The following is a 13,178-nucleotide window of genomic DNA, read 5'->3' as shown; positions in this document are numbered from 1 at the left end:
GGGAACTGAAAGATTCACATTAGGCTAGGTTGGAGTCATGTTCAAATTTTTAGGCAAGAACATTTTTCAAGTAGTGCTGGGGACCTCCCATTACCTTGCATCATGAGACACATCAAGGCTGGGTGTCACAGTTTTAGCAATGTCAAGACTGACAGTGGCTTCAGATGAAACTGGCCTGATCTATTATTTTTCCTCACTGTCTTCTCTGTCAGTGGTTGCTGCTTACACCCATTTTCTCATTAGGATGGCAAAATAGTGATTTTTCTGATTCTAATAATCCTTCTGCATCTACTAACCGGAATTTTGTAAAGAGGCCTACCCTCTGGTTTTGCAAAGATATAGTTTATACAGGGAAGGCATGAAAAATGCTTGAGTTTTGCTTTCATCAATTTTTTTTTTTGAGAGGAAAGAGACAGAATCCCAAGCAGGCTCCATGCCCACTGCTCAGCCCAACGTTGGACTTACTCATGACCTGCGTTGAAATCAAGACTCAGATGCTTAACCAACTGAGCCACCTACGCTTTCATTAATTTTCAAATTGAGTACATGCTCTAACAACCCAGTGTGACCAGTGAGTTCCTCCCCCCTCATTATACATGCATGGATTTTTATATATTTGATGCATTTTCAATTCACTGCAGTCATTACTTTTTGATGTCCCAACTGTTTTGTCATAAGTCTACGAGAGTCCTTTAGCTCATGAGTCCTCACACAATCCCATTAGCCTTTGTTAACTTCCTCACTTTCCAGCACACTATATCCTAGGCTTTTAATGTCCATATCTTGCTCTAGACCTGAAATTAGCCACTTCTCCAAAAAGCCTCAGTTCCTTTCAACCAGCACATAATAGAGACCATAACTTGGGCACTGTGGAATGCTAAATGCCATATATTCTTGTTACTCATTGCTTCCATCTTTTCAGTAAATAGGATTAGAAATACATATTTTAAGGTTAAAAACATCTTAAGTCCATATTGATACTTACATTTCCAATCTCAGATGACAAGACTTTTTGTTTAATTTCTCTTATATTTGTAATCTTTTCTTTTAAACTGAAAATCGTGATTCCCAATGACACTATCATAGTTATTTGCTTTATTTCACAATGTAGCTATAACAGTTTCAACATGACAATTATAAACCTGCCACAAACAATAAGACTATTGAATGCAAGTTTTGGATTTCCTAGAAGTTCTTTGTGTCCTTAGAATGCATCCCACTAGGGATGAACAGTCAAAATACTCTATTTTAAAGTTACTTGAAGTAATTATTTTCTCTGTATAGTCATGGCTACAAATTTAAATTTGTTTTAGTGTGCTTTAAAATTCAGGGTATTGTTTTTTTTCCCCTTTTTTATTTATTTTATTTTATTTTATTTTTATTTTTTCTTTTTTTTCCCCTTTTTAAAAAATTATATAAAACATTTACATGGTTCCAAAGTTAAAATTGTACAACAAAGTAAAATCACAGAAACATTTTGTTCCCACACTATTCCCTCCAACCCTCTATGCATAACCACTTAAAAGGAGAAACAGTAACAAACAGCTAGCACTTCCTGAGCTTTCCATATTCTAGCATTGCTCTACTACATGTATCATTACACTTAATTTTCAACAACCCTATGAGGTAGGTACTATTATTATCTACGTACAGATAAGAAATCTAAAGTACACGGAGGGTAAGTAACTCATTAAAAGGTACAAAGCTAATAGATGATTGACGCACAAACCTAGGTAGTCTGAACCTTTGCTCTTTCTTACCTGCTTCATTAAATCACAATTAAAGGTATGGTATTGGCTCAGAGACAGAAATACAGACCAATGGAATGGAGAGCCCAGAACAGACGCATGAATAACTGGGACCTTACTCTATAGTGAAAGTAGATTATAACCGTATAAAAAAGATAAAGGACAGGGGCACCTGGGTGGCTTAGTCGGGTAAGTATCTGACTCTTGATTTTGGCTCAGGTCATGATCTCACAATTTGTGAGATTGACCCCATGGAGCCTGCTTGGGATTCTCTCTCTCTTCCTCTCTCTGCCCCTCCCCACCTCAAAATAAATAACTTAAAAAAAAAAAAAAAAAGATAAAGGATCAATGAATCAGCAAATAGTGCTACAGCAATTAATTATCCATATGGATATCCATATCCAAACTAAGACCCTTTTCACACAACTTATAATTAAACCCAAAATATATTAAAGACCAAACCATAAGATAGAAGAATAAATTAGACAAGGGTGAAATTAATAATATCTGTATGGAAAAAAAAAGACATCATAAGCAAAGCAAAAAAAGAAAAAAAAGCTATAGACTAGAAGAAAGTACATGTAAAGTACATACCACTCAAAAGATTAGCTAGCTTTTGGTTTTTGTTTTTTTGAATTTATTTATTTGTTCTTGAGGAGGGAGGGGGAGAGAGGGGAGTAGGAGGGGTGAAGGGAGAGAAAGAGAGAGAGGGAGGGAGAGAGAGGGAAAAAGAGAGGCAGAGAGAGTGAATGAATTCCAAGCAGGCTCCACAGTCAGCAACAGAGCCTGATGTGGGGCTTGAACTCACAAACTGTGAGATCATGACCTGAGCCAAAATCAAGAGTCAGACATTTAACCACCCAGGCTACCCTAACACTCAAAAGCAGAATCTAAAATAATGTCCACAAATCAATTATTTTTTGAAAAAGGCCAAATAACCCAACATAAAAAAGAGTGAGGGATGTAAACAAGCTCAAAAGCAGAAACCCAAATGCAAACAAGCATCTGAAAAGATGCTGGGCCTCACTCAGTGAAATCCCACACCTATCAAATCGGTGAAGATGACCAAGTCCGGCAATGCACTGTGCTAAGGAGGCAGAAAGAAACAATAACTGAAACATTACCACTTAAATTGGCACAACACTGGAAAGCAACTGGATAATCCTTAATAAGGACATAGAGATGAATACCCAATTACCCAACAAGGTCACTTCCAAGAACCAGACTACAAAATCTCTCAGACTCTTGCACAAGAATATATGTTTTATTATTATATTTTTAAAAACTGGATTCATTTTTTTCTAACCTTTTTAAAGTTTATTCAGTTTTTGAGAGACAGAGACAGAGCATGAGTGGGGGAGGGGCCGAAAGAGAGAGAGAGAGAGAGAGAGAGAGAGAGAGAGAGAGAGAGAGAGAGAGAGGGAGAGAGGGAGAGAGAGAGAACAAGCATCCAAACCAGGCTCTGAGCTGTCAGCCCCATGTGGGGCTCAAACCCACGAACTGTGAGATCATGACCTGAGCCAAAGTCAGGCACTCAACCGACTGAGCCACCCAGGTGCCCTAAGAATATATGTTTTAAAATGCTCTCTGCAGCACCGCTTGTAATTGAAAATACATAGAAGTAACCTTTAGTTCATCATTAGTATTAATATTAACCACTTTAATATTGACTACTATTGAAGCAGATAAACTGTGCTTTAGTGTATAGTTAATAGATCTCTATGTACCTACAAGGGTACACATCAAAAATATACTGTTGCATAAAAAAAGGCAAGCTGCATAGTAAATGTCTATTGTGACACCATTCATCAATTTCCTAACTACACAAAACCAGAATATTTCTTCTTTGTGGGTATGTATGCACACTTCTACAAGTGGAAAAAAAAAAAAAGAGAATGATAACTTTCTATCAGTGCAGGGGCCAGCTCTGAGGACGGATGGTGGCAGAATGGAGCAGAAAGCCCAATGTGGGGCTTGAACTCACAGACTGCAAGATCATGACCTGAGCCGAAGTCAGATGCTTAACTGACTGAGCCACCCAGGTGCCTTGAGCAAATTTTTTCTTCAAAGTCAACTAATAACTATGTTAGACTTGCAGGACACAGTCTCTGTGGGAACTACTAAACTCTGCCCTTGTAGCCTGAAAGCAACCTTGGACAATACAGGTATAACTGCATCCCAATAAAACTTTATTTACAACAGACTGCAGGCCAAATATAATGTGTGGGCCAGTCTGTGGGCCCCTGACCTAGGTGACTGTATATGCTATTTGCATGTGATTTCCATATACTGCAAACATTTGCATTGACAATACAACATGTTGTCAGATTAAAAATAGATTTACTCCTATATAAAGGTCACTTCTTTTTTTCCCCAGTCCCTGTTCTATTCTCTATAATTGACATGGCAGCCCTAGAAGTACCCAGCAGACCAAAGAATTGACAGAAAATCAGAGTCTATCAAAGATTATAAGAAAACTTCACTATAGCATAGTCTTCGTACAGATGTTAGGCCTTTATTACTGACCAAAAGCTAGTAGCTTACTCAAAAGAAAACCTCTAATATAAACAAAATTATATTTGGAAGCCAGGTTTTCTTTACAGTTCTTTTCTGCCCTCATTATTTTCTAAATTGCTGTAGGAAAAAAGTAATAAGGAAATAAATAATATACTATTGTTTCTTTAACCATATTTATAACTAATTCATAAATGTCTTACCAGCTCCATGACTAGCAGATGCACCGTTACAAACCATTGGTAACACATTTAAGCTTATTTTTTTTAATGTTTTAATTTTATTTTTGGAAGAGAGAAAGCACATGCACACCTGCGCACCCAAGTGGAATGGTGGGGGCAGAGATGGAGAGACAGGATCAAAGCAGGCTCCAGGCTCTGTGCTGTCTGCACACCAGAGCACACCAGAGCCTGGTGTACAGCTTGAATTCACACGCTACGAGATCAGGACCTGGGCCGAAGTCGGACGTTTAGCTGACTGAGCCACCCAGGTGCCCCTAGCATATAACTAATAGCAGCCTCTATCTGGTAAGCCCAGCCTTCCTTATTGCTTCTGCCCTCCACCCCCTGCCCCTCCACCCCCTTAGCAGCAGGAAGGGCCCAGAAGAGAGGCAGCAGCGTGCTGGCCTGCCGTGTTCTTGGGAGTCCAACCCTATCCTCTGTGGGCGTGGGGCTTGACAACATGGACAGAAGACACCGGAGCCAGAGTCCGCAGTCCTCACCTGCAGCTGGAGGCACAGGGCCCTGTGCTTCACAGCTGATGCGTGGAGGATATGGCCCACACGGACCTGTCCCAGCCGCTGCCTCCAGTGGCTCCACCACACCCTGTCAAAGAACCAAAGATGGAACGAGTCAAAAAGAGCTAAGAAAAGAGAAGGTCAATGAGAGCTGGGCCTCGAACCCTTAGGTCAAGACCTTATTCCCTTACTGGGCCATCTTGATTGACATCTGTTGGAGCCACTGCTGGAAAAAAAGAGAAGCAGTACTAGAACAGCCAATTAAGGGCTGGAAACTGATGGTTCCTAAGGTCAAATCCAGTCTTAGAAACTACAGACATGCTCTATTTGGAACTACACATATTTAAAAATATGAATTATTGCCAACATAAAAAAATTGAGGAGCTTTCACAGAACAAATTACAAAAAACATGGTTTTTAGATCTCCAGTCTTGGCTTCTTTCCTGCTTATTTTCTAATTTGCAGCAGGAAAATAGTAATGAGAAAATGAGAGTTTGCAACCTCTGCTCTTTACAGAAGCACTCACTTTGGTCACTCTAACCTAGCAAAATCTTTATTGTCATCCTAACCTGGGCCATGCTTAGCTGCATCACTCACTTCAAAATCTCAAGCTATCTTGCATTACTACTTACCATTTTAAGCACTTAGGGAATGAACAGGTTGCCTGAATTCAGCCCCAGCATCCAGTACAGGACTAGGAATATTTTAGACCTCCATAAATAAAATTATGTAAAAATATCCCCCACAGACTCTAATAGACATGCACACTTATTAAGCATTCAAAAATATTTGTCAAGTAAATTTTAAATAACTGAAGTGTAAATTATTTAAATAATTTAAATTTAAATCCTAAAAAGAATTTTTAGGTGTACTGATGTTCTGGATACCATGCTAAATATTTCAGATGTCATCATATTTATCTCCCATGACAACCCTGAAAGAGACTTCAAGGTGTGCCTATTTCACAAATGAGGAAAGTAAAAGGTGGAAGTGAAAGGACCCAACTATACAAGTGGGAGCATGGATGTGAGCTCAAGTCAGTTTGGCTGCAAAGCTTCTGCTTTTATCCATATACATAGTAGATCCAGCTCTTCTGAGCTTTTAATACGCCGCCATTCAGAACACCAAAGGACCAACCAGAGACGACATCCAGCGGGATCAGTGCCATTATAAAGCAGCTCATTGTTATGCTTGTCTGGTTTTCAAAGTCATCTAACTCATGTCCCTCCAAGGTGTGAACCATGCTGATGAAATGCTGTACAGGGCAGTTAAGAGAATGGGCGTTGGCATCAGAAAGACGGGTATTGGAGCCTGATTTTGCCAATTACAACTTATGTGAGCCCAGGCAAATTATTCAACCTTTCTGAGACCCCTTGTGTATCTCCCCCCCGCCGCCGTGTTTATGTATTTATTTTGTGAAAGAGAGTGCACATGTGTGCACGAGTGGAGGAAGGGCAAAGGGAGAGAATCCCAAGCAGGCTCCATGCTATATCAGTGCAGTCCAACATAGAGTTTGAACCCATGAACCATGATATCATGACCTGAGATAAAATGAAGAGTTGGATACTCAACGGACTGAGCTACCCAGCTGCCCCTGGACTCTGTGTATCTTAATCTTTACAAAAACAGTACTTATGTTAGTTTATGGTGATGATGAAATGACACTTTACATTAAAAAATTAACACACACAAATAGCACAGGGTTTAGAACACAGTAAGTTCTCAATTACTGTTTATTATGTAAACACCTGATAGTAGTTGTACAAGTTGTCAAAGAGAAAGCATGAATTGAGCGAGGGCAGAGAGAGAGGGAGAAAGAGAATTCTAAGGAGTCTCCACACCACCAGCATGGAGCCCAATGGGGGGCTCAAACCGTTCAACTGTGAGATCATGATCTGAGCTGAAGTCAGACACTTAACTGAATGAGCCATCCAGGCACCCTGTGATGGGCTTTTTACAAAAATGTTTGTTTATTTTGAGAAAGACAGAGAATGAGCAGGAAAGGGAAAGAGAGAATCCCAACCAGGCACCACTCTGTCAGTGCAGAGCCCAATGGGAGGCTGGATCTCACAAACTGTGAGATCATGACCTGAGCTGAGAAAAATCAAGAGTTGGATGCATAACCAAAAGAGCCACCCAGGCACCCGTAAGGTGGGTATTTATGGTGCATAAAACAAGACAGAGGTAAAAAGATAACTACTGATTTGCAGGGCAATTGAACACACTCACCACAAAATATTCCGCTGCCTAAACTCCAAGGCGGTGGTCTGCATCTGAAGTTTGGTTCTACGAAAAACCACGTAGATCAGCCAGGACTTCCAGGCCTGCCGCATCTTTTGCTTTGCATCTAGGAGTAGGGAGAGATGATAGATTACTCTTGGGCTCTCTGTATTGACCCCTCCTTTTGAATATCTAAATTCATCCAGCCTTGATGGGGCAGGGGGAGAGGGGAAGGGGTTGATGGGCATGGAGGAGGGCACTTGTGGAGATGAGCACTGGGTGTTATATGGAAATCAACTTGACAATAAACTATAAAAGAAAAAAAAACTAATGGGAAATATGCAATAAATAAATAAATAAATAAATAAATTCACCCAGCACTCAAGTGCCCCCTGGTGGAAAAATTGTGAAGCTTACACAATGAATGAAGATACAAGGACAGGTGAAGAATGGCTATATAAGTGATGACACTTGCAAACCACTTAAAGGAAAGTCAATCTACTACACTGTTCAGAAATCTTCTGTTTTAAAAGCTCTTCTTTTTAGATACATGTTCTGTAATATTAACAGATGAAATGATGTAAATAACACAAAAAAGCAGAGAAGTAAGACTGGGTGAAGCTGAGTGACAGGTACATGGAGGTTCATTATTTCTTTTTCAATTCTGTAGACAAAAATTTTCCATGGTATAAAGTTAAAGGAGAAAAATTATATTCTAAAACTTGCTGCTTGAAATAATTGTAAAGTAGAATAAGCAAGACAAAAGAAAAGGATACTACCTATATCTGCTTGGAAAACAATAAAAAGGACCAGCAGTGATCCTGAAAGAAAGAGAATTTACTAGATACGGGAAGTGCAAAGCTCTGTAGGTCTCCCTTTGAAGTAATGCCGTTTTCTTTTCTTTTAAAAAATTTTTTAAAATATTTTTATTTATTATTGATTGAGAGACACAGAGAGAGAGAGACTGAGCATGAGCAAGGGAGGGGCAGAGAGAGAGGGAGACACAGAATCTGAAGGAGGCTCCAGGCCCTGAGCTGTCAGAGCCCAACATGGGGCTGGAACTCACAAACAGCGAGATCATGACCTGAGCCGAAGTCGGATGCCTAACTGACTGAGCCACCCAGGCGCCCCGCAGTAATGCCTTTTTCATTATGAAAGCCATCACTAATGAAATTAATTTTTTTTAGAATACAAAGGAGAAAACAAAATTATGTCAACCATTTTCAGGACTTTCTCCAAAATGTGGTCAGTAGGACAAAACCTTTATTTCTATTTCATAGCAATTAACAAATCAAGTCAAAATACAGAGACTACAACAGGTAGCTTCCTCAGGCCCCTCGGGCAATGCTGCTGTGGCTTAGAGTTTGGGTTCCTGAGTAAGACACAACAGGTGTGAATACGGGGCTTGTCACTGGGCTGAGTAACCTCACACAAGTTCCTCATTTATAAAATGGTGCCTTTGTTAAAGGTATGTTTGCCAAGGGTAAATGAGATCAGCTCTCTGAATAGTGTCTCCAATAAATTCAAGCTATTATTTTCTAAGGGTGGTACCCAAGAATCTGCATTAATGGTCTCTGCCATGTTTCTAGAAAATTTAAGAACCACATTTCCCAAAGGCCTGAAAGTGCTTGTTACTCTTTTACTTAACAGTAAGAGTGAAAAGACATTCCTGAAATCTGAAGGCATAGCCTGAGGCAACTGTTATCTGTCAGAAACAACTCTTTTTATCTGAAGAATTCAAGTGACTTTTCTTTCTATCCCATAATATACCTGTATTCATTATAACTTTAAATAATAATAAGAGACAGAAGAATGTACATTCCTCAAATATAGTATATGTGCAAGAAAAAGCATGTTCTGAAACAAAACAAACCTGAACAAATGTAACAGAACTGATGTTGTACTAAGTCTGTTGTCTAATCATAATGTAGTAAACTAGAAAATCAATAAAGATATTATGAACTATTTATTTTTTTTCATTTTATTTAAATCCAAGTTAGCTAACATATAGTGTAATAATGGTTTCAGGAACAGAATTTAGTGATTCATCATTTGCATACTTACGTTTATTTATATAATTTGTTGTCAGATTGGCTTACATACAAAACCCAGTGCTCATACCATCAAGTGCCCTCCTTAATGTCCATCTCCCATTTAGCCCATCCCCCCACCCAATACCCCTCCAGCAACCCTCAGTTTTTCTTCTGTATTTAAGAGTCTCTTATTAGGGCGCCTGGGTGGTTCAACTGGTTAAGTGTCTGACTCTTGGTTTTAGCTCAGATCATGATCTCACAGTTCGTGGGTTCAAGCCCCGCTCTGTCAGTGTAGAGCCTGAGTGGGATTCTCTTTCTCCTCTATCTGCCCTTCCCCCACTCATTCTCTCCCTCCCTCCCTCTCTCTCTCCCTTCTTCCCTCCCTCCCTCCTCCTCCTCTCTCAAAATAAATAAGTAAACTTAAAAAAAAATTTTTTTTAAGGAGTCTCTTATGGTTTGCTTCCCTCTCTTTTTTAATTTTCCCTTCCCTTCCCCTACATTCATTTCATTTTTTAAATTCCACATGAGTGAAATCATAAATTTGTCTTTCTCAGGGGCACCTGGGTGGCTCAGTTGGTTAAGCCTCTGACTTCAGCTCAGGTCAGATCTCACATTCGTGGGTTCCAGCCCCACGTCAGGCTCTGTGCTGACAGCTAGCTCAAGCCTGGAGCCTGCTTCCAGTTCTGTGTCTCCTTCTCTCTCTGCCCCTCCCCCTCTCATGTTCTGTCTCTCTCTGTATCAAAAATAAATAAAACATTAAAAAATTTTTGAAAAAAAATTTCTTTCTCAAACTTATTTCACTTAGCATAACACATTCTCGTTCCATCCACGTTGTTGCAAATGGCAACATTTCATTCTTTTTAACTGCTCAGTAATATTCCATTGTATAAATATACCACATCTTCTTCTTTATACATTCATCAATGGACATTTGGGCTCTTTCGATACTTAGGCTACTGCTGATAGTGCTGCTATAAACACTGGGGTTCATGTGCCCCTTCAAATCAGCATTTTTGTATCCTTTGGATAAATACCTAGGTAGTGCAACTGCTGGGGCATTGGGTAGCTCTATTTTTAATTTTTTGAGGAACCTCCATATTGTTTTCTAAAGTAGTTGCACCGCTTGCATTTCCACCAACAGTGCAAGAGTGTTCCCCTTTCTCTGCATCCTCACCAACATTTGTTGTTTCCATGTTGTTAGTTTTAGCCATTCTGATAGGTGTGAGTTATTTATCTCATTGTGGTTTTGATACGTATTTCCCTGATGATAAGTGATGTTGAGCATCTTTTCATGTGTCTGTTAGCCATCTGGATGTCTTCTTTAGAAAAGTGTCTGTTCATGTCTTTTGCCCATTTCTTCACTGGATTATTTGATTTTTGGGTGTTGAGCTTGATAAGTTCTTTATAGATTTTGAATACTTACCCTTTATCTGATATGTCATTTGCAAATATTTTCTCCCATTCCATTGCTTGCCTTTTAATTATGTTGACTGTTTCCTTCACTGTGCAGAAGATTTTTATCTTGATGAGGTCCCAATAGTTCATTTTTGCTTTTGTTTCCCTTGCCTCTGGAGATATGTCTAGTAAAAAGTTGCTGTCGCTGAGGTCAAAGAGGTTGTTGCTTGTGTTCTCCTCTAGGATTTTCATGGTTTCCTGTGTTTCATTTTGGTCTTTCATCCATTTTAAGTTTAGTTTTGTGTATGGTAAAAGAAAGTGGTCCAGGTTCATTCTTCTGCATGTCACTCGTTTCCCCAAAACCATTTGCTAAAGAGACTGTTTTTTATCCATTGGATTTCTTTCCTGCTTTGTCAAAGATTAGTTTGCCATACATTTGGGTTCATTTCTGGGTTCCCTATTCTGTTCTACTGACCTATATGTCTGTTTTTGTGCCAGTACCATACGGTCTTGATAATAATAGCTCTATAATACAGCTTGAAGTCTGGAATTGTGATGCCTCCAGCTTTGGTTTTCTTTTTCAACATTATTTTGGTATTGGGGTCTTTTCTGGTTCCATACAAATTTTAGGATTGTTTATTCTAGCTCTGTGAAGAAAACTGGTTTTATTTTGATAAGGATTGCATTGAATGTATAGATTGCTTTGGGTAGTATAGACAATTTAACAACTGTTCTTCTAATCCATGAGCATGAAATGTTTCTCCATTTCTGTGCATCTTCTTCAATTTCTTTCAAAAGCTTTGTATACTATTTAGCATACAGTTCTTTTACCTTTTTGGTTAGGTTCACTCCTAGGCATCTAATCGTTTTTGGTGCAGTTATAAATAGGATTGATTCCTTGATTTCTCTTTCTGCTGCTTCATTTTGGCATATAGAAATGCAACTGATTTCTCTATGTTGATTTTATATCCTGTGACTTGGCTCAATTTATACATCAGTTCTAAGAGTTTTCTGGTGGAGTCTTCTGGGTTTTCCACAGAGTATCATGTCGTCTGCAAGAGTGCAAGTTTGATTTCCTTATCAATTTGGATGCTTTTCTTTGTGTTGTCTGATTCCTGAGGCTAGGACTTCCAGTACTATGTTGAACAACAGTGGTAAGAGTGGACATCCCTGTCATGTTCCTGACCTTAGAGGGAAAGCCCTCAATTCTTCCCTATTGAGGATGATATTAGCAGTGAGCCTTTTGTATGTGGTTTTTCTAATGTTGAGGTATGTTCCTTCTATTCCTGCTTTCTTAAGGTTTTTTTTTTTTTTTAATCAAGAAAAAGGCTGTATTTTGTTAAATGCTTTTTCTGCATCTATTGAGAGGATCATGTGGCTCTTATCCTTTCTTTTATTAATGTGATTTATCACGTTGATTTGTGGATATTGAACCATCCCTGCACCCCAGGAATGAATCCCACTTGATTGTGGTGAATAATTCTTTTAATATATTGTTGGATTTGGTTTGCTAGTATCTTGCTGAGAATTTTTGCATCCATGTTCATTAGGGAAATTGGTCTGTAATTCTCCTTTTCAGTGGAGTCTGTCTGGTTTTGGAATCGAGGTAATGTTGACCTCATAGAGTAAGTTTGGAACTTTTCCTTCCATTTCTATTTCTAGAACAGCTTCAAAAGAATAGGTATTAACTGTTCTTTAAATGTTTGGTAGAATTCCCCTGGGAAGCCATCCAATCCTGGACTCATGTTTGTTGGGAGATTTTTGATTACTGATTGAATTTCTTTCTGGTTATGGGTCTGTTCAAATTTCCTATTTCTTCCTATTTCAGGTTTGGCACTTTATATGTTTTTGGAATTTATCCATTTCTTCCAGATTCCCCAATTTGCTGGCATGAAATTGCTCACAATATTCTCTTATTATTGTTTGTATTTCTATGGTGTTGGTTGTGATCTCTCCTATTTCATTCATGATTTTATTTATTTGGGTCCTTTCCTTCTTTTTGATAAACCTGGCTAGGGGTTTATCAATTTTGTTAATTCCTTAAAAAAAAACCCAACTCCTAGTTTTGTTGATCTGTTCTACTGTTTATTTGATTTTTATATCAATGATTTCTGCCCTAATCTTTATTATTTCCCTTTTTCTGCTGGGTTGGGGCTTTATTTGCTGTTCTTTTTCCAGCTTCTTTAGGTTTAAGGTTAAGTTGTATTTGATACATTTCTTCTTTCTTTAGGAAGGCCTGAATTGCTATATGCTTCCCTCTTACAAATGCCTTTGTTACATCCCAAAGATTTTGGGCTGTCATGTTTTCATTTTCATTGGCTTCTATGTACTTTTTAATTTCCTTTTAAATTTCTTGGTTAGCCCATTCATTTTTTAATAAGATGTTCTTTATTATTTTTTTTTTTTTTTTTTTGAGACAGAGAGAGACAGCATGAGCAGGGGAGGGTCAGAGAGACAGACACACAGAATTCGAAGCAGGCTCCAGGCTCTGAGCTGTCAGCACAGAGCCTGACATGGGGCTCGAATCCACAA

At 38.8% G+C, this 13,178-nt stretch overlaps 1 protein-coding gene across 5 annotated transcripts in view; it reads right to left on the bottom strand.

Annotated features, from left to right (window-relative positions):
• The window catches only part of SFI1 (SFI1 centrin binding protein), a 91,944-nt gene that overhangs the window by 38,754 nt on the left and 40,012 nt on the right, over window positions 1-13,178 (bottom strand). For all 5 annotated transcript variants that reach the window (XM_029922664.1, XM_029922662.1, XM_029922659.1 and 2 more), the window contains 2 exons: window positions 7,228-7,345; window positions 4,984-5,086 (listed from right to left, as the gene is read on the bottom strand). In XM_029922664.1, the coding sequence (XP_029778524.1) occupies window positions 4,984-5,086; window positions 7,228-7,345 (221 nt within the window). The remainder of the gene's footprint in view (window positions 1-4,983; window positions 5,087-7,227; window positions 7,346-13,178) is intronic.

Source organism: Suricata suricatta, chromosome 14, assembly GCF_006229205.1.
Source record: "Suricata suricatta isolate VVHF042 chromosome 14, meerkat_22Aug2017_6uvM2_HiC, whole genome shotgun sequence".
Lineage (NCBI taxonomy): Eukaryota > Metazoa > Chordata > Mammalia > Carnivora > Herpestidae > Suricata > Suricata suricatta.
Note: the sequence above shows the minus strand (reverse complement) of the source record. Positions and strands in the feature narration are given on the sequence as shown.